Below are 21,274 nucleotides of genomic sequence, written 5' to 3' on the forward strand. Positions count from 1 at the left end.
ACAAGGAGCAGGCCATTCAGCCCCTGGAGTCTGCTTAATAAGATCATGGCTGATCTGATAGTAACCTGAAATCTGCATCCCATCTACCCCCAATAATCTATAACCCCCTTGCTTACCAAGAATCTATCTACTTCTGCCTTAAAAATATTCATAGACACTGCTTCAACCACCTTTTCAGGAAGAGAGTTCCAAAGACTCACAACCCTCTGAGTGAAACGATTTCGCCTCTCCTTAAATGATGACCCCCAGTTTTAGATTCTACCACAAGAGGAGTCTTCCTCTCCATATCAATTCTGTCAAGACCCCTCAGGGTCTTATATGTTTCAATCAAGCCGCCTCTTACTCTTCTAAACTCTAGCGAATACAAGCCTAGTCTGTCCAGTCCACTCATTCCAGGTATTAGTCTAGGAAACCCTCTCTGAACTGCGTCCAACGCATTTACATCCTTCCTTAAATAATGTGACCAGTACTGTACACAGTACTCCAAATGTGGTCTCACTAGCCCCTGTGCAACTGAAGCATAACCTCCCTACTTTTGTATTTAATTCCCCTCGCAATAAGTGATAACATTCTATTAGCTTTCCTAATTACTTGCTGTGCCTGCATACTATCATTTTGTGATTCATGCACTAGGACACCCAAATGCCTCTGCACCTCAGAACTCTGCAATCTCTCAGTGTTTAGATAATATGCTTCTCTAGATTGCCTGAACCTATGAATTTAGAGACTTTGGATGAGGGTGGGGGAGATGGGGTAGTGGTAATGACATAATACATGGGTAAACTAGGATAACATGTAAACACCTTGGTTAAAACTTGGGGTGGGGCGTGGTGTAGTATAAGGATCTGGCACATAAAGGGTTAACATGGGACTGAGTACAGTATTACCCACAAAGTGCTGTAACAGAACACTCGACCTGCACCTAGAGGTCAGTGTAGTGTTTGATGGAGTTGTGTCTAGAAGAAAGCATGGATACAGCTCCCAGCTTTGACCTTTACTGTGCCTATGCATATAGTTTCTAGTAGTTAATAAATACTTACTGATGAGCTATCTAAAACTATGAATACCTTAATAAGGCCCAACGGACTATGTCCAACACCTTACAACACTCTCCAGTGAGTTGGCAACTGTGGTGTCCTATTTCTCCGTGCAACTCCTGTGCACGTGCCGAGTGAGTTGCCATGTGTAGGTCCTCCATCTAACCTAACATTTAAGCATCTTACTGTGTTCTGTCTATATCTGAGCTGACAGCTATAGGAGGTGGATCAAGTCACAGTGCATCTTCATGATCAGTCTTGTTCTCTTCCTCCTCTGGCAAAGGGCTTTACATTCTGAAGAGCTGAAATGAAGAAGTGGTATGGCTTAATCTGTGGTACAAGGAAAAAGAGAAGACACTATGTAAATGCAATTTTTTCTTTCTTGACTTGAATGGTTACGAACAAGAGCTCAGTAGCTTATTGTTTATTGTGGTGCGAATGTGCCTCTCTGCAGCTCTGCAGCTTTCCCCACAATGGAATTCTCCAACCCAACCCCATACATGTGCATCAGCCTGTGAAGTTCACTGGGATTCCCCCATTGTATGCTATAGCTACCAAGTAGGTACCGCCTGAGTAATTTTTGCTGTTCAAATTTCAAAACCGGTGTAATTCAAAACATTTATTCTTTCCAATGGCAGGTTCACATATATCGATGCATGACAGCCTAGATCCTAAAGTCGTGAAGGTCAATGGCAAGATATTTTGTTTGAAATGGTGCAGAGTCTGTCAGTTCTATCGCCCACCCCGCTGTTCACACTGCAGACTCTGCAACGTCTGTGTGGAGGTGAGCAGCTCAAAAGTAGACAGACTACACATGGGCAGATGGTATGAAACTGAACCACAGAAAATACATGGAGTTTTTTTCAAACCTTTAAGCTTTTCATTTTTACTTTTTCTCCTCCTTTACTCCTTGTTTCTCATTTCTGCATCCCTTTTTCCTTCACTTGAAAACGTATTCTGCCCTTGTTTGCGAAGTCAGCTGAAATGTTCATCATACAAGATGTAACCATACTTGTGATGAGCTTCCTTGACTAACTCTGGGGAAGGAGCTGATTAAATAGATCCCTGATAGGGGATATTATTTCTGGACTGTCTGCCTGGGAAAAGGGCAACATAAGCCAATCAGTTTTATTCATTTACGCTTTCACGTTTTCTAATATTCTTGACAAAAACATAATCTACAGATTATGGACCATTACACATGCTAAATGTTTATTACACACTCTGTGTATTCTATGAATAATTGATGTTTGTTGTTAATTTGTTGCCTAATGTTTTACAGAGCTGATGAAAGTGGGAATTTTGAAATGTATGAGCTCCTTAGCTGCTAAAGCATTGACAATTTTGGGTGTTTTGTTAGATCGCCAGTGGTGACTCATACTCCTGATTGCTATCCAGTGGCATCCACTAGAAGTGTACGTGTAGATGTCAATCTAGATGTATAAATACAGTATAGGCACATGTACATATCAGCTATATGAAATACACTCCTTCTATAGGTAATGTAGCAGATTTTCTGTAAATGATGTTCCATTTTATTTAAAAAAATTATTCTAACTCACCTGGCAATAAATTTAAGGATTAGGCAGCCATCCATTTTACAGCCCACCCAATTTTAGTTTCCATTTGGATAGGATGAGGTGTAACACTGGCAGCTGAAAAGTGAACTAATTAATACACAATGAAAAAGCACATGGGCCATGACTTCAAAACTCCCCAGTGTCAGATTGGGGGGTGGGGGTACACCAAAGATGCACTGGGGAACCCTTTTCAGAACTTCACAGGTAAAGCTCTGCACGGCAATTGCCCAGAAGTGCAAACTTCCTCTGGGCGATTGTCCTGCACTGGGAACCATTCGAAAATGCATTTAAATTGCAAACTTTGGATGGTTCCGGCTGTGTTACACAAATAGTTACCTAGAAAAACTTAGAAGTATTAAAACCTCTTCTAACCAATGGGTAGCTATTGTAAAGACCCAGACCCACTACCCACCCCACCCCCGCCCCGGATTGCCCCACAAACCCCAACTTCCCAGGCGACTTCCTCCACCTCCCTGACTAACCAACCCCCCCCGGTTCTCCCCAACCCCCTATGGGATTCTCCCCACTGGCATGGGACTTCCCCCACCCCCCAGCCCCCACGACCCAACCTGACCTGACATTCCCCCATTCTCCCGCCAACCTGACCCCAGCCCCTGAACCAACATGACCCGACACCCCAGCAGGCCTGACCCGACATGATCCCCCCGCCAACTCTGCAGGCCCAAACCCTACCCAAACTGATGTGACCCGACACCCCCCTGACCTCCCAACCACCCCCACCTAAGGTCTGAACGCCTCCTGACCTCCATCCTCCCCCACAAGCTAGTGCCATAAAAAAGGGGGCGTGTCCTTCAATCCGACTCTGCTGGCCTGCAACGCTGGGCCCTGGGGACAGCTCCCTGTATCTCGCCTGGCCTGTGTTGGAAGGTAGGGCGAGACAGCCACAGAAGAAATTTAATGTAAACAATTGGGCACGGAGTGGCAATCCAACGCTGATTGTCATTCTGAGGAAGTTACAGCCCATTGGGTCTATTGAGTGGTTCAGCTGTGTAATCACTTCAGTAAAATGTCTCCTGTTGCCCCGGTGTCAAAGGCACTATTCACAATTATTATCAGTTTTTTTGTCCCTTGAATTGGAACAAATGGAGACTACCAGTGTTATAATTACAGTCAAGGTACCTGGATCTTTATTCAAACTGAATTTGATCTAACACAGCCGACACATTGAAAAGTATAAGACTTTAATATCTGTGCTATAGCAACTTCAGTGTTACACCCCAGAAGACTCTGCATGTTCTCTAATCAAAAATGCATATATAATCATAAAATTTATAGTAAATATTCCTCATGTATTGAATTAACACAATTCATAAAAACTTTAAATTAGTTTGAAATGACATAAATTGGATTTTTCTTCCCAGTTTTTCTCTGTAAATTTTCACTTTAACCTCATCCCTTAAGACATTCAATCCATACTGGGTTACAGTTCTATCCCCTCCCTTAGCTCACCCATGTCTATTATTTATGCCTAAAGTTTAACAATGACTGTTGACCACTAAGAACATTCGCTGAATCAGATTCTACCCTCACTTAATATCTTCACAGCTGCGCCTCCAACAAGGATCATTGAGCAAAAATCATGGATAATTTTCCCCTTGACCTTAAGGTCAATGAAGCCCTTCGGTCACCCAGCCGCAAAGAGTTAATACAACTTCGATCATGGATCATACCTGGGGTCTTTCTGAATGAAGAAGAGTCATAAGGACTCGAAACATTAACTCTGGTGTTTTTTCTCTCCACAGATGCTGTTAGACCTGTTGAGTTTTTCCGGCATTTTCTGCTTGTCTTTCTGAATGGTTGAGCGACTAACTGAATAACTGGATTATTGTAGACTGCCGTCAATGTAGCCTTCTATTTTAATGAGACATAAAAAGTATAGAATATTAGTAGCTGAAAACTGCTTTTTCTTGTTCCAGGATTTTGATCACCATTGCAAATGGGTGAATAACTGTGTTGGGAGAAGGAATTACCGCTTTTTTTTCCTCTTTGTCTTCTTTCTTGTCCTTTACATGCTGACTATTTTGGGATCCTGCATCACATATCTTGTTCTCAACCACCATGAGCCAATGACAGCGGAGAAGGGCACCACGTATCCTTTCACTCTGACTTGGAGCTGTAGGCAGCATTTCTGGGACTGGAGTTCCCTAGCTGGGACAGCTTGTTACCGGGTGGGATGTAAGGAAATCTTCCATGGAATGCTCAAGCACACTATCACCATTGCTGCAGGATCAACGCTGCTGAGGAAACCTGCAAACTCTTGCTCTCAGTCCAGTCAGAACCATTACAGGGAATCCTGTCAGAGGCTTACAACAAATGAGCATATCTGCAACTTTCCATCAAAGCACAAGACTGGTGTCATGGATCGGCGTTGGAAGGTGTAAGCGAAGGAGTTCAGAGGGGGCAGGAGTGTGGAGAGGGGAAGGAGTCCAGGGGGAAGAAAGAGTGTGGAGAGTGGAGGGAGTCTAGGGGAGGAAGGAGTGCGGAGATGGGAGGGATTCCAGGGGGAGGAAGGAGTGCGGAGAGGGGAGGGAGTAAGGGTGGATGAAGAAGGCAGGGTGGAAAAAGGAGTCAGGAAGGAGGAAGTAGTAAAGCTGGAGGAAGAATTAAGGGTACCTGAGGGAGTCAGGAAGGGGGAAGGAGTAATTGGGGGGGGGCCAGTCTGGGGGAATGGGAGGACTACGGGCACGGGAATGGGTTCCGGGTGGGAAAGGGTCCAGAGTGGGGAGGGATTCCAGTGGGGGAAGGGGATCCGGAAGGTGGAAGGGGTCCTGTGTGCATAAGGGATCCAGTGGGAGGGAAGGGATTCCAGGGGGGAAGGTGTTCCGGGGGAAAAGGGGTCCGGAGAGGGGGATGTCCAAGTGAATGTACAAGGGAGGTGTCTGATGGGTCCATGAATTCCTCCTGGAGAGTGAACTGAGGGTGGAATGGTATGAGGGAAAGGTGAGAATTAACAAGGGCAGAGTGAGGCGGTAGGGTGGGAGGGTGAGGATTTGATGGTAGTGGGAGAAGGGTCAGCGATAGTGGTTGCTGGAGACCCGGAAGCAGACACGGACCCTGGGGGTGGGAAGGAAGAGATCAGGGGAGTTAATGTGAATGGGGGTGGAATTTTCGGGAAGGAAAGGAATGTGCACATTCACCTGGACATCCCCGAAGGAAAAGGGATGTGGCTGGTAGTTCACAGAGGGGAGGTGAAAGGTGATTCTGGGAGGTCAACTGTGATAGGGGAAAGGAAATGGTGACTGGGGGAGGGTAAAGGATCGGGGAGCGAAAATAAAACTGAATTAGCATCATGATGTCCAAATTGAAAGTGAAACAAGAGGCATGGTGGGTGAGATAAAATGCTGCATGGGAGTGTGATCAGTGGGTGGGCTGAGATGCAGGTTAGCTCAGACAGACAACTGAAAGCAAACCCCAGCAGGCAGCATTGAAAATGCTCAGAACTTTTAGATGAGTGTGATACGGGAAGGATCCGCGTGCGTGGAACAGGGCTTGCACAAGGCTCCGAAATGTCCGTCCACACATACACACTACTCCTTCCAGAATCACCAGTGGGCCAGCTGCTTCCTCTGCAGTGACAGAGGACGAGGCTGAGGGACTCACAGGCAAAGGAGACTCGGAGGAAGTAGACAGACCCCGGGATTCCTGAGTGGATGACCCAAGAATGTCCAGCTGCTGCTTTTCATCCCTTCAGGTGCCCGAGGGCCCCAGCCTGACTCCTTGAGGAGAAGGAGCACCTGGTGGGATGTTGAGGTGCCCCGTTTCCCTCTCGCATTGCCACTGCAGGAACTCATCCATGGCTCCTGCAATGGAGTGCATGTCTGCGGGCATCTCTGGGTTCTGCTGGACCAGGGTCTTCATGGCATTCGCCATCTTCCCCATGAGATCTCCATGCCCACACATGTGGGCACCACTTCATCAGAGAGCAGGTGGACACACTCCTCCAACTCGCATGCCACTCTGTTGAGGGCTTCCAATAGCTCTGCCTGATGTTCCCCCACCTTCTGCTGACTCTCTGCGATGAGTTGGAAGGCCAAACCCAGAGGTTCATCATCTGACTTGGACTCACAGGTGCCTTTTCCCCAGCAGTCCTCCGAGTGCCAGGGAGCTCAGCTGAACCTGCCTCCTCCTGCTGCAGATGCGTGTCCATGCGGTGACCACCAGATTATGAACCCAAGCCTGCTCTAGATCTATGTCCCACTGAGGCATGTGTCTCCGCACTGGTGCAGGGCATGGGTAAGCACTGTAATAGGTCTTCCCGGCAGCTTATTTCCAGCTCTTCAATGGAGGTGGTGTCCTCTTGGCTGAAGGTGATGGATGGAGCTGAGGGACTGGTTGGCTGAGGTGTAGGTCACTTAGCAGAGCTCCCTGTGAACCAAGGTAGAGATAATTAGTGCATGGCAGCAGAGTTAAAAGCAGGAGAGAGAGCACTCACATTTGCATTGACAGAGGGATGATGTGGTGTAGGATCCTCATGTGGGTCTTTGCCACCGACCGCCAAGTCGTCGCAGGGTGGGTCCACGCCCTCACCAGTCAGATCAATGACATGCTCCTCAAAATGAGTGAAGGGCCCAATGTGGGCCACTCCACCCCCAGTCTGGGACCTCATCCTGCTGATGTGAGCAGGCTTCTTCTGCATGAAAACAGATGGAGAGTGTGTGAACAGGACACATGGCACTGAGTGGAATGTTTGTGCAGTGAGCGGAGCCATGGACAAGATGGGGACGTACGCTCGAGAGGATATGAGCCTGATGGAAATGTGAGGGTGTGTGTGAGTTAGTGGTGTTGTCCCTTGAGGTGTGAGATCCCTGTGGATGTGTGATGGGTTTGTGAGTGTGTGAGTTAAGAGTGATGAGAAGAGTGAGTTACTCTGGCGGAACAGATGAGACCATTCCCCCTGTAGCGGCACTGGGTGGCAGTCCTTTTTTGCAGGGCATTGGTGCTGACCCCTGTTGCCCCCACCTTCCATGCTGGATTGGTGACACTGCTGCCCATCTTGCAGCTAGAGTGGCGGGGGGGGGTGGTGGTGTTCGAGGACATCATGGAGCGCTGTGACAGCATTCAAAAGGTGTTTGACTAAACCTGGGGGCTGCAGTCCTTATGTCAGTCAGGGCCTTCCTGTCTTCCGTGCAGCAGTCGTGGGCTGGACACTGAGAGACGTGCGCGCAGCTGGGCTTTAAATATGGTGCCCGGCGTGATGAAGCAGCGAGGTGATGGTGTGGCAGGTGAATGAGAGCCAGTCTGCCATGGAAACAGTGTGTTTCCCGGGAATGCATACATAATGTGACAGCTTTGGGACAATAGAGTGTGAAAAGCCACCGTTGCGGCTCCCAACGCACTTAGTGCAAACCTGGGACGATTCTGCCCTGGATATTTCTATAATAGGTGGTCAGTCTGCAACACCTGTAATATGCCCAGATGGAGTGTTGACAACCTATTGAACACATCCATGCCTTTTACGGGAGTACCTTTAAATTTCAGTTCTTCATCTCAAACCAGTGAGAACAATACTGCCACATGCTGAGGGAATAGCTTGGAATACCAGATCATGGTTTACAGCAGCTTTGGACTCTTGTTGCCCAGCATTCCAATCTGTCAGTCATATATAGTTATAAAGAATTACAAAAATGAGTTTTCCTTAATAATAACTCTCAGTTATGCTGTAATCGTTCCTATTGTTTTTTTCCTCTTTCCAGTGCTTTTCCTGTTTGGAGTTCATATTGAACTCATCGTGTTGGGAGAAACCATGTCTGAAGAGGTAAAACATAAAATACAAGTGACAGAGGGTGATTTAAACTAAACAGTCCCTTCGAATGTGGCAATAGCTGATCATATAGTAAGTTTTTTTCTGGGTATTTCTCTGAGCTTTTTGTCCAAACTCATTCACTGATCCTAATTTAATCAAGGGTTCTGGAAAGGTCCTATTGAAACTCAATGGCAAAAGGGCAGTGACACATTATGGCTTATCTCTGCTGACAGTCAGTGTTCCATCTGCCTATTACAAGGTCAATGACACTGAGGAGCTGGGCATGCACATGGACACTCCTTACTTCAAGATTTACTGCTTCCCCACCTCAGTATCAAACCAGAGTAGTACTGGAGGCTCATGTGCCCCTCCACAGGGAATTGAACTCGGGTCATTCGCCACTTATGGAGAGGGACCTGTGTCTAAAGGCAGGTGTCTCTACCTTTCAACTGCAAACATTGTTGGTATTGTGGACTGTTTTAACTTAAGAAAAGCCCGAGAAAAGGTTTAGTGAAGTTTATAAAATTATGAAGTGCTTTGACCGAATGAATGGGGAAAGAATTTTGGGTTGGGTCATTGGTGATAGGCAGTCATCAATTTAAAACTATCTTTAAGAATGAGGCCAAAGGTTAGGAGAAATTTGTTTACACAGAGGCTTGTAGGAATATGGAATGAGCAGTATCGAATCTGCTACCCGTTAAACACTGCATGGTTTCCCTCTACATTGACTTGAATGGTCAAATTGACATGCCTATTTGATACTTCCACTAAGTTGAAAGTTCTAGTGAATGTTTTGCCACTAGGAGTGGGTGAGGCACAGGCCACTGCTTTCTTTAGCAGAAAATTGGGATAAATATTTGAAGCAAAGAAAGATACAAGGCTGATGCGTAGATACAAGATCCAAGGAGAGTGTGGGGCTGTGAAGTTAAATTTGTGTTACTCTAGCGAAGAGTTGGCACAGATATTTCTGTACTGTAAACATTTATAGTTCTACACATCTATGGTTAAATTACAATATCCTATTAATGACATTTAACTTCAGTTCTGTCTATTAGCAGTTATCTGTATACTAAGTGCATCCTATCTGCTGGCATTTTTAGCATGGATAGTTGTCAGAGGAGGTAAGAATCTGTCAGTAATTGTGTAGCTGCTTCTGGCCACCAACGTCACTTCTGAATGATAATGATTTGTTAAGGTTGGGAATTAGGCACAATGCCTTATGAACTAATTGTATTTCTCGGCTATCACCAGCCACCCCACACCACTACCTGCCCATTGCAGCCAACCTAAAAGCGGGCAAGAAAACTGAAAAATCTGAACACCAGTTTCTCACAAAACTATGTTTTATTGTAAATTAATTCTGCTGAATAAAGCAATGACATTTTCCCCCTCTGACAGTACAATGATGAGGAGGATAGAAAAAACCCCTTCACACACGGCTGGAAAAAGAACTTTCTCAACATACTGTGTGGTCGCATTGTGCCAAGGTGAGTTTATCACTGTGGAAACTTAAGAATGGGTCATCCTCTTTCATATTGACAAAATCTACACCACTTCTCTACTGTTTCCCTGTTGCTTTCACAGGCCTCTTTCCAGAATCACAGTAAGAGATTGACTAAATGCTCAAAGAATTGCAGGGCCAGCATTATGTCACAGGGCCTGTGCAATCTGACATCACACCAGCCAGTGCTTCATAATAAACACTGAAGTCCTGACTTCTGTTGCGTTGAGAGGCAGACCCTGAGTACAGCCCAGGGACCTCCTAGAAGGAAAAGTGAAATAGAAAGGGTGCCTTCACTGGCTGTTCTGGTTTGGATTTTGGCAGCTGAGCATGGCTGCATTGTCAGCGGTCATAAGATCACCAATCTTGAGCTGTCCCCTGCAACTTAGTTGAATGTGTGGAAGGGGTAAGTGTGGAAGGGTGGGTTGGGGGTTGCAAGGTGATGGTAACGGTTGGGAGGCATTTGCAAGGGGAGACAGCTGGGTGGTTGTACCTGGTAGGAGCCAACCTGTACTTTGTAGATTTGTTTGAAAAGGGATGATGAAATCCCCAAAAGTGGAATAAAAGCAATTTAAAGAGTAATATTGTATATGTTATGCTGACTTTGAATCTCTCCATTTATTTCATCTGCTGAAGATAGTGATTAACAATACTTAAACAGGACGGTGCTCTAAAGTTTTGCTTCATTAACCCTGAAAGCAGTGAATCAAAATCTCTAGTGAATCAGCCTAACTTAGGCCTGGATTTCACAGCAAAGGAGAAGCTCTCTGTTGCTGCGAAAATGGCAGAAGAAGCCTGAATCCCGAAGTCCCGCCCCAAACACGGCACATACTATTTTCGCAGGCACGGGAATGAGCCCGGAGCATGGCTCCCGCATGTGCATTTCACAGAGGTAGCTGACCATAGAAATCAGTTCTACTCATCATGTGTGATTTTGGTGAGAGAGGTGCCTGAAACCTGACATGAGCAGATTAAACCTGGTAGGAGCCAGCCTGTACGTTGTACATTTGTTTGAATAGCCAGGGAAACCTTTTGGAGATCTAAGATACTCCTTTGGATATGGTCCCAGGGCATCTTTGATGAAGTTCAGATGACTTTTGAGAGGGCGAGTTGCCACTAAAATTAGGTATGAATGTGCATAAAAAGTGCATAAACTCATTAGAACTGTGAAGTTCATTGGAACTATCAAAATAGCTGTCAAAAGTGTCAAGATGAACTGTCAAAGGGAGCTAAGATAAAAGCAAAAAACTGCGGATGCTGGAAATCCAGAACAAAAAAACCTGGAAAATCTGCAGAGAGGAACACAGTTAACGTTTCGAGTCCAAATGAACTAAGTAAAAATAGAAGAGAGGTGAAATATAAGCTGGTTTAAGGGGGGTAGGACAAGTAGAGCTGGATAGAGGGCCAGTGATAAAGGACAAAGAGGTGTTGAAGGTGGTGATATTATCTAAGGAATGTGCTAATTAAGGGTAGAAAGCAGGACAAGCAAGGTACAGGTAGCCCTAGTGGGGGTTGGGTGGGGTGAAGGTATCAAAAAAGGCTAAAAGGTAAAGATAAAGCAATGGATGGAAATACATTTAAAAATAATGGAAATAGGTGGGAAAAGAAAAATCTATATAAATTATTGGGAAAAAAGGGGGGGATCAGAAAGGGGGTAGGGATGGAGGAGAGAGTTCATGATCTAAAATTGTTGAACTCAATATTCAGTACGGAAGGCTGTAAAGTGCCTAGTCGGAAGATGAGGTGCTGTTCCTCCAGTTTGCGTTGAGCTTCACTGGAACAATGCAACAGGCCAAGGACAGACATATGGGCATGAGAGCAGGGTAGAGTGTTGAAATGGCAAGCAACAGGGAGGTCTGGGTAATGCTTGCGGACAGACCGAAGGTGTTCTGCAAAGCGGTCACCCAATCTGCGTTTGGTCTCTCCAATGTAGAGGAAACCGCATTGGGAGCAACGAATGCAATAGACTAAATTGAGGGAAGTGCAAGTGAAATGCTGCTTCACTTGAAAGGAGTGTTTGGGACAGTGAGGAGAGGGGAAGTAAAGGGGCAGGTGTTGCACCTTCTGCGGTTGAATTGGAAGGTGCCATGGGAGGGGGTTGAGGTGTAGGGGGTGATGGAGGAGTGGACCAGGGTGTCCCGGAGGGAACGATTCCTGCGGAATGCCGCCAGGAGGGGTGAAGGGAAGATATGTTTGGTGATGGCATCATGCTGGAGTTGGCGGAAATGGCGGAAGATGATCCTTTGAGTGCGGAGGCTGGTGGGGTGATAAGTGAGGACAAGAGGGACCTTATCATGTTTCTGGGAGGGAGAGGAAGGAGTGAGAGCAGATGTGCAGGAGATGGGCCGGGCACGGTCCATCGAGTATAGACCCAGAGTCCTCAAACGTTTCTCATATGTTAAGCCTATCATTCCTGGGATCATTCTCGTGAACCTCCTCTGGACCCTCTCCAGGGCCAGCACATCCTTCCTGAGATACGGGGCCCAAAATTGCTCACAATATTCTAAATGTGGTCTGACCAGAGCCTTATAAAACCTCAGCAGCACATCCCTGCTTTTATATTCTTGTTCTCTCGAAATAAATGCCAACATTGCATTTGCCTTCCTAACTACCGACTCAACCTGCAAGTTCTTTCCCCATTCAGAAAATAGTCCATGCCTCTATTCTTCCTACCAAAGTGCATGACCTCACACTTCCCCACACTGTATTCCATCTGCCACTTCTTTGTCCATTCTCCTAACCTGTCCAAATCCTTCTGCAGTCTCCCCCCCACCTCCTCAATACTACCTGTCCCTCCAACTATCCTTGTATCATCTGCAAACTTAGCCAGGATGCCCTCAGTTCCTTCATCTAAATCATTAATGTATAAAGTGAAAAGTTGTGGTCCCAACACTGACCCCTGCGGAACTCCACTAGTCACCGGCTGCCATCCTGGGAAGGACCCTCTTACCCCACTCTCTGCCTCCTGCCAGACAGCCAATCTTCTATCCATGCTAGTACCTTGCCTCTAACACCATGGGCTCTTATCTTACTGAGCGCCTCCTGTGCACCACCTTGTCAAAGGCCTTCTGGAAGTCCAAGTAGATAACATCATTGGCTCTCCTTTGTCTAACCTACTCGTTACCTCCTCAAAGAATTCTAACAGATTTGTCAGGCATGGCCTCCCATTGACGAAACCGTGCTGACTTTGCCCGATTTTACCAAGCAAATCTCATCCTTAATAATGGACTCTAAAATCTTACCAACGACCGAGGTCAGGCTAATCAGCCTGTAATTTCCTGTCTTTTGCCTCACTCCCTTCTTAAACAGGGGGGTTACATTAGTGATCACCACTAACACCTCCACTATCTCTTCAGCTATCTCCTTAAGAACTCTGGGGTGTAATCCATCTGGTCCAGGTGATTTATCCACCTTCAGACCTTTCAGTTTTCCTAGCACCTTCTCCTTGGTAATGGCCACCATACTCATCTCTGCCCCCCAACTCTCTTGGACTTTGGGGATGTCAGTCGTGTCTTCCACTGTGAAGACTGACGCAAAGTACCTATTCAGTTCCTCCGCCATTTCTTTGTTCCCCACTACTACTTCTCCAGGTCATTTTCCAGCAGCCCAATGTCCACTTTTGCCTCTCTCTTACCCTTTATATATCTAAAAAATCTCTTGCAATCTTCTTTTATATTACTGGCTAGTTTACCCTCATATTTAATCTTCTCCCTCCTTATTTCTTTTTTAGTTGTCCTCTGTTGGTCTTTGTAGGCTTCCCAATCCCCTGGTTTCCCATTGTTCTTCGCTGCATTGTATGCTTTCTCTTTAGCTTTTATGCTGTCCCTGACTTCACTTGTCAGCCATGGTTGCCTCGTCATCCCTTTGTATGCTTCTTCTTCCTAGGGATGAATTTTTGCAGTGTCTCCCAAATTACTCCCAGAAACTCCTGCCATTGTTGTTCCACTGTCTTTCCTGCTAGGCTCATCTCCCAGTCAATTCTGGGCAGCTCCTCCCTCATGCCTCAGTAGTTGCCTTTATTCAATTATAATACCGTTACATCTGATTCCAGCTTTTTCCTCTCAAATTGCAGGGTAAATTCTCTCATGTTATGGTCTCTTCCTCCTAAGGGTTCCTTCACCTTAAGCTCCCTTATCAAATCTGCCTCATTACACATCACTAACTCTAGAATTGCCTGTTCCCTAGTGGGCTCCACCACAAGCTGCTCCAAAAAGCCATCTTGTAGACATTCTACAAATTCCTTTTCTTGGGATCCACTACCAACCTAATTTTCCCAGTCTACCTGCATATTGAAATTCCCCACGATCACTGTAACCTTTTCTATCTCCTGGTGTATCTTGTGCTCCACATCCTGACTACTGTTCGGAGGCCTGTACATAACTCCCATTATGGTTTTTTTACCTTTGCGGTTCCTCAACTCTACCCACACAGATTCTACATCATCTGACCCTACATCATTTCTTGCTATCGATTTAATTTCATTTCTTACTAACAAAGCAACCCCACCCCCTCTGCCAACCTGCCTATCTTTTCGATAGGATCCAAGTTTCCTTGGATATTTAGCTCCCAGTCCTGATCCCCTTGCAGCCATGTCTCCGTAATGCCCACCACATCATACCTGCCAATTTCAATCTGCGCCACAAGCTCATTTACCTTATTTCGTATACTGCGTGCATTCAGATACAACACCTTCAGTCCTGTATTTCCCGTCCCCTTTCTCACTGTCGTCTCTTTATCTGATGAGCTTGAAGTTAGATTCCTAGCCCTTTCCAAACACTCTGTCCTATTTTGTGTTCTGGGGACTTTAATAGCCTCTCCTGGGCTCTCCTTTCTTTTCAGTTTTTTCATAATTTTCCATGAAGTTGAATCCACCCCCCCAACACCCTTACCTGCTGCTTTGTCTCCCAGGGAATGCTGCTACCCTAGAGGGAAAATCCCACCTTCCGGCCACTTTCTCCCAGGTTGGGTTTGCGGAGCAAGGAAATGTCTGGACTCTGCATTCCCAACCCTGGAGTGAAAATCCAGGCCTTAAAATCTAACGTAATTCAATCCAGATCAGTTTTATTACACAGATAAGATATTTTAGTGGCAAAAGAACAAGAATTATGAATGGTGACTTTAACCCCACCTGCTGAGTAGAAACTGGGTGAGCAGCCAGTTAAGATAACCCCCTGCTACACCTCTGCTGATATATCACTTGTCAATGTCCCACACCAATCTAGCAGAATTCAGTTTAAACCTTCCTCTTCTGAACAGGCGAGGGGATCACGCGCCAGAAACCAGCAGGCCCCTTCATTAACAATGCTGATGAGGCTCCAATTATATTATTGGGACCCGACTGTTACTTTACCAGCGGGCTGTGCAGGGAAGCCAGGTTTGTACAGTGGGGAGAGTAGTCGGGACCAGAAGAGGTACAAATAGGTTAAGGCCTTTAACTTCATTTGTCTCTGGGGCCTGGAGCATCCCTTGCGCTACTCTGACACCAACCAGAAAAGTTTTGCCCTCCCCTGCCCAGGGTTTCCCCATCCCTCTGACTGTGAAGCTCTCTCAAATCTCCTCCCGGTGACTTACCTGAATGCCTGTGACTGTTCCTCAATCCACAGTGGTGGGCCAGTCTGCTTCATGCCAGTTACGCCACACCAGGTGACCGAGGGTACATGGATAAGGCTCAGGAGTTAAAATCACCCTGACCTCATGCTGCTGAGAATGGGATAGTTTGCTGTCTGGTTTGTCCCAAGCTAAAGTCAAGCTAAAAGATGTGCCCCTCACCTGTTCAGAAAAGAAAGGTTTAAATTGAATTCTGCTAGATTGGTGTGGGACATTGGCGGGTGGGATCTCAGCAGATGAGTAGAAGGGGTGATTCTAACTGCCTACCCACCCAGTTTCTACTAAGCAGGTGGGGTTAAAATCAACATTTATAATTCTTGATCTTTTGTCACTATAAAACAATGTTTTGAAGAGCATCCGATCCTCTGGGTGCAAATTTATTCATATAAACTTGAACCTATTTCTTATCTGTAATTGTACATATTGTATATTGTCAGAAATAATAACCATATGATTGCGTAAGATAGTAAGGTGTTTCCACTGTGTGAGTTGCTGTTGAGTGCATTAGTGTGTTATCTAGCATCATGGTTATTATGACACAGCTGATGGTGAAGGCTGAGTTGTTCAAATCCCAGAGGGAAACTTGAAATAACTGTCATAGCCCATTTTGCAATTTGTATGTTTTGAGATGCAGGCGTTGAATTCAGTAGTAATAAGACCATCAAGTCTCAAGAGGTTATTTATATAACTAAATTAAACATTTCTTAATACAAGAAACATTTTAAGCACATAGATATGTCTACAAAATTACTATTATATGAACTACAAAAATCCCCTAATTAATCTGACTCTCAGTTAGATCCCTGGTAAGGCACTAGTAAAACACAAACATTTAAAGCACACCCTGGACAGTTGCATTCAAAATGAGTTTCTTTCAGCTCTGGTTCCTTGCAGACAGTCTTGAGGCTTACAGGCTGGAGGATTTAGATCTTAAAGTCTCTCCCCCTTTTTCTAACAGCCTTCTCTTCCTTTCTACATATTTTCTTCTTTGAATGCAAATTCTCATTGTCACTAGGGCCAGAATATTGCCATCGGTGTGTGGGGGCAGGCCTGACATGTCGACGTGCAAAATGACGCGAGATAACGTCAGGTGTGGGTCCTAATGTCATTGCACATCATTTAGATCTTTTTTTTGATGGGCGTGCACCAGAAGTGGCTGCGTGCCTACCGAACTGTCTAAAGCCTATTAAGGCAATTAGGAAATTAATTAAGCCAATTAACAGTGCTGCCCATCCAACCTTAAGGTTGGTGGGCAGGCGAAGAGCCCAAGCAGCCTACGCATTTTTCAGGGAACCCCTATCCACAGGCGGGATGAGGTTTCCTGAAGGTTTAATAAAATCAGTAAATAAATTTTGATAAATTGACAAACACATCCCAGCTCATGTGACACTTTTTCTGTTTCTTTATTACAAAAATTCAATATGTACTTAATCTTCTTGAGGCAGCTCCATGCCTCAGGGAGATTACTGCGCTCATGCAGCCGATCATGGGCGGCGATTGGCACTGCGCCCGCCCCCGCCCAGCCTCTCCGACATGGGCAAGTTTCTGGCCTAGGTTTTTTTTAACTTTAAATCTTCCAACAATAAAACACTTTCATAATATCCACTTTACTAGTAAGCCTTGAAAAAAAATTAACAAGTTGGGCAGAAATGTCCCCCACGTCAGGGGGGTTGTGTGGGGGCCGGCAGGGGCGGGAGTGAACCTGATCGGCACCCCCAAAAGGGGCCTTGCCACCATTTTAAGTGGGTGGCCCTTAATTGGAAGTGCTGAGCACTCCCTGTACGGGCAGGGGGGGATTCTCTGAGTGGTTTTGCGCATGCACGTGAAAGAGTTTAGACATCTCCCTGAGGCACAGGGGTGCTTCAGGGAGATTTGTTTAACTTTTGAAAATTTGAATAAGTGGGGAAAAAAATTGAAGGGCAAGTCCCCTCATGTGAAACTGTCACGTGAGCTGAGACATGTCCATTATTTATTTCAAAATTTTTATTTAAATAATAAACCCTTCATGAAGTTTCATCCCACCTGTGAATGAGATTTCATGAAAAAGCGTGAAGGCCACCTGGGCTCTTCGCCTGCCCAATGGGCAACTCAGTTAATTATGTTAATTGCTCTTTAACAGGCCTTAATAGACCTTGAATAGTTCGGCGGGTGCACAGCCGACTTGGCTGCGCGCTCGCCGAACTGACAATCTAACTGACCTGTGGTGATGTCAGGACGCACGCTCGACATCACCGCGCATCATTTTATGTGTTAGCAAGTGCCCCCCACCCGCACCCCCACCCCCCCCCCCCCCCCCCCCCCCCCCCCCCCCCCCCCCCCTCAGACTCGCTGACCTGAAAATTCTGCCCATTGTTTCTGAGCTTCACCTGGTTAGGTGTAATATTTTACCTGCTCTTTTGAACGGTCGATTTAAAAATGCAAATTGGTCCCTTTATACCTCACCTTCTATTTTCCTATGCTTATCTAATTACCATTTCAAACCTACTTCTTATTATACATCAAAGCTTCTAGACCAGCTGGTTTTAATCCAATTAAGATACACACCCATACTCACCCATAGACACAGACACCACCAAACTCAATTTTAAAATAATTTCCAATAACATTATAGACATTATTATATCTTCTTGACAATGGTACATGAGCTGAAAATGTCCCAGAGGAAGTGGAATTTTTAAGGATACTGGTATTCAAAAGATTAAAGAGGTTGAATGTTATTAATTTGTCAAAGTTATGGAGCATTGTGGAACAGCATGAACGATACTGCCGTCTGGCCTAACCTGGAGCAGCTGTCATTTACTTGGTTATTTTGTGATCTAATCCTTCAGGTACCTTGGATCACTTGACAAACTGGAAACAAAAAAGATATCAAAGAAGAGAGAAGTGCAGCAGGTTAGTGAAAGCTCATGCACATGTTCTGTGTTGTGTAACATTCACTACAATTGCAAAGACATTTAAGAAAGAATACCAAGGTATTAAGGCATCACAATCATCCAGTTTCATGGTTCATATCAATATTTTAAGGTAATTTTTAGTTTTGGGAATACTATATTTGTAAGGTAATTAAAATGTTGAACTTTAGAAATTTAGAAATTGGCAGAATACCTCAAATAATGGCACTTCAAAGCGTTCCACGTGTACTTACGGGGTTGGAGTTACCAGGGTGAAAGCAATAAAAATGGTATGTGGTCTCCATTCAGCCGGGTAACTGCAGACAGCAAATCTGAGAAGAATTGGTCTGACTTCATTAGAAATTTACATTATTCAGGTGAGTCCCAGAATCAAAAGGCTTTTTTTTTTGAAGCTAAAAATTAATTAATCTAAAAATCTATTGGATATCTGAGCCAACATCTGTTGCCATTGAGATGAGTAATTCAGGGTGGAGCCTTCATTGGAATTCCAGGAAGTTGTCTGTGGGATTTTTTCCAGGAGGTCTTTGGGGGTTCAAGCTGAAAGGACCCACATTGGTGGGGATAAGCCCTGAGGTTCAGCAGGCAGAGTTAGGAAGTCTGCTAAGAGCTGAAAAGCAGCTGTAGACCAAAAGCAAAAGGGCTGTCAGAACTCACATGTATTTCTGAGTTGGAGACATGAAGCAAGATTGCAGTGAAGCCTAAGTTCGAGCTGAGAAGTCCACGGTCAGGAAATTTTGAAGAGAAACATGAGGATTGCTTACCCAAAAGCTAATGGAAGGATCCCCGTGAAATTTCATACCTTGGACAATAGCACTAACATTGAGGAGAAATCAAAGTAAATTTTGGAGGGCTGTGGCATACCTTTGAATTGATCCCAGGAAAAATGACTGAACATTCAAGAGCCTGATATGCAGCCAAAGACCTTATGAGGGTGATGTCATAAGGAAAAAGGGGGTTCATTTGAGAATTTTAGCCTAAAGTATATGTGATTGTGTTTTATTATGCTTTTTACTTTTTTTGAATTCATTCATGGGATGTGGGCTGCGCTGGCTAGACCAGCATTAATTGTCCATCCCTAATTGCCCTTGAGAAGGTGGTGATGAGCTGCCTTCTTGAACTGCTGCAGTCCATGTGGTGTAAGTACACCCACAGTACTGCTGGGAAGGAAGTTCCAGGATTTTGACCCAGCAATGTGAAGGAACGGTGATATATCTCCAAGTCAGGATGGTGAGCGACTTGGAGGAGAACTTCCAGGTAGAGGTGTTCCCATCTATCTGCTGCCCTTGTCCTCCTAGATGGCAGTGGTCATGGGTTTGGAAGGCTCTGTATAAGGATCCTTGGTGAATTCCTACAGTGCATCTTGTAGATGGTACACACGACTGCTACTGTGCATCGGAAATGGACGGAGTGAATGGTTGTGAATGTAGTGCCAATCAAGCAGGCTGATTTGTCCTGGACAGTGTCAAGCTTCTTGAGTGTTGTTGGAGCTGCACTCATTCAGGCAAGTGGGGAGTGTTCCATCACACTCCTGACTTGTGCCTTGTAGATGATGGACAGGCTTTGGGGAGTCAGGAGGCAAGCAGGATTCCTAGCCTCTGACCTACTCTTGTAGCCACAGTATTTATATGGCTACTCCAGTTCAGTTTCTAGTCAATGGTAACTCCCAGGATGTTGATAATGGGGTATTCAGTGAGGTAATGCCATTGAACATCAAGGGGTGATGGTTAGATTCTCTCTTATTGGAAATGGTCATTGCCTGGCACTTGTGTGGCACGAATATTACTTACTACTTGTCAGTCCAAGCCTGGATATTGTCCAGGTCTTGCTGCATTTGGACATGAACTGCTTCAGTATCTGAGGATTTGCAAATGGTGCTGAACATTGTGAAATCATCAGCGAACACCCCCAATTCTAACCTTATGATAGAATGAAGCTCAATGATGAAGCAGCTGAAGATAGTTGAGCCTAGGACACTACCCTGAAGAGCTCCTGCAGTGATGTCCTGCAGTTGAGATGACTGACCTCCAACAACCACAATCATCTTCTTTTGTTAGAAACAAAATACTGCAGATGCTGGAAATATGGAACAAGAACAGAGAATGCTGGAAAAACTCAGCAGGTCCAGCAGCATCTGTGGCATCTGTGGAGAGGGAAACAGAGTTAACCTTTCGAGTCCGTATGACCTTTCTACAGATCTTCCTTTGTGCTACGTATGACTCCAACCAGTGGAGAGTTTTCCCCCTGATTCCCATTGACTCCAGTTTTGCTAGGGCTTCTTGATGCTACACTTGGTCAAATGCTGCCTTGATGTCAAGGGCAGTCACTCTCACGTCACCTCAGGAATTCAGCCCTTTTGTCCATGTTTGAACCAAGGCTGTAATGAGGTCAGGAGCTGAATGGCCTTGGCAGAACCCAAACTGGGTGTAAGTGAGCAGGTTATTGCTAAGCAAATGGTGCTTCTTAGCACTGTTGATGACCCCTTCCAATACTTTACTGATGATTGAGAGTCGACTGTTGGGGCCGTAATTGGTAGGGTTGGATTTGTCCTGATTTTTGTATACAGAACATACCTGGGCAATTTTCCACATAGCTGGGTAGATGCCAGTGTTGTTGCTGTACTGGAACAGCTACATGATGTAAAGTATAAGTATTCACCTAAAACAGTGTTTATTTAGTAGTATTAGCTTCACTTGTTTCTTGTTTTGTAAAGTTCATTTGTTTTAAACGATGGAATCTCGTGCTATAATTTCTCTCAGTTGATCACTTTAAACATTAATAGTCCCTACCAGGATCATAACCATGACTTCCATAATAGTTTATAATTGGGATGAAAATGTACATGTCACTTAATAACTTTGACTAAATGAATTAGA

At 45.1% G+C, this 21,274-nt stretch overlaps 1 protein-coding gene across 4 annotated transcripts in view; it reads left to right on the forward strand.

The window, feature by feature from the left end:
• The window catches only part of LOC121289886 (palmitoyltransferase ZDHHC19-like), a 56,143-nt gene that overhangs the window by 16,088 nt on the left and 18,781 nt on the right, over window positions 1–21,274 (forward strand). For 3 of the 4 annotated variants that reach the window (XM_041209851.1, XM_041209842.1, XM_041209833.1), the window contains exons 3-7: window positions 1,676–1,821; window positions 4,555–4,727; window positions 8,291–8,393; window positions 9,780–9,868; window positions 18,318–18,381. In XM_041209851.1, coding sequence (XP_041065785.1) covers window positions 1,676–1,821; window positions 4,555–4,727; window positions 8,291–8,393; window positions 9,780–9,868; window positions 18,318–18,381 — 575 coding nt within the window. The remainder of the gene's footprint in view (window positions 1–1,675; window positions 1,822–4,554; window positions 4,728–8,290; window positions 8,394–9,779; window positions 9,869–18,317; window positions 18,382–21,274) is intronic. The other variant, XM_041209859.1, reaches the window with a different exon arrangement.

The sequence above is a fragment of the Carcharodon carcharias genome, chromosome 2, assembly GCF_017639515.1.
Source record: "Carcharodon carcharias isolate sCarCar2 chromosome 2, sCarCar2.pri, whole genome shotgun sequence".
Lineage (NCBI taxonomy): Eukaryota > Metazoa > Chordata > Chondrichthyes > Lamniformes > Lamnidae > Carcharodon > Carcharodon carcharias.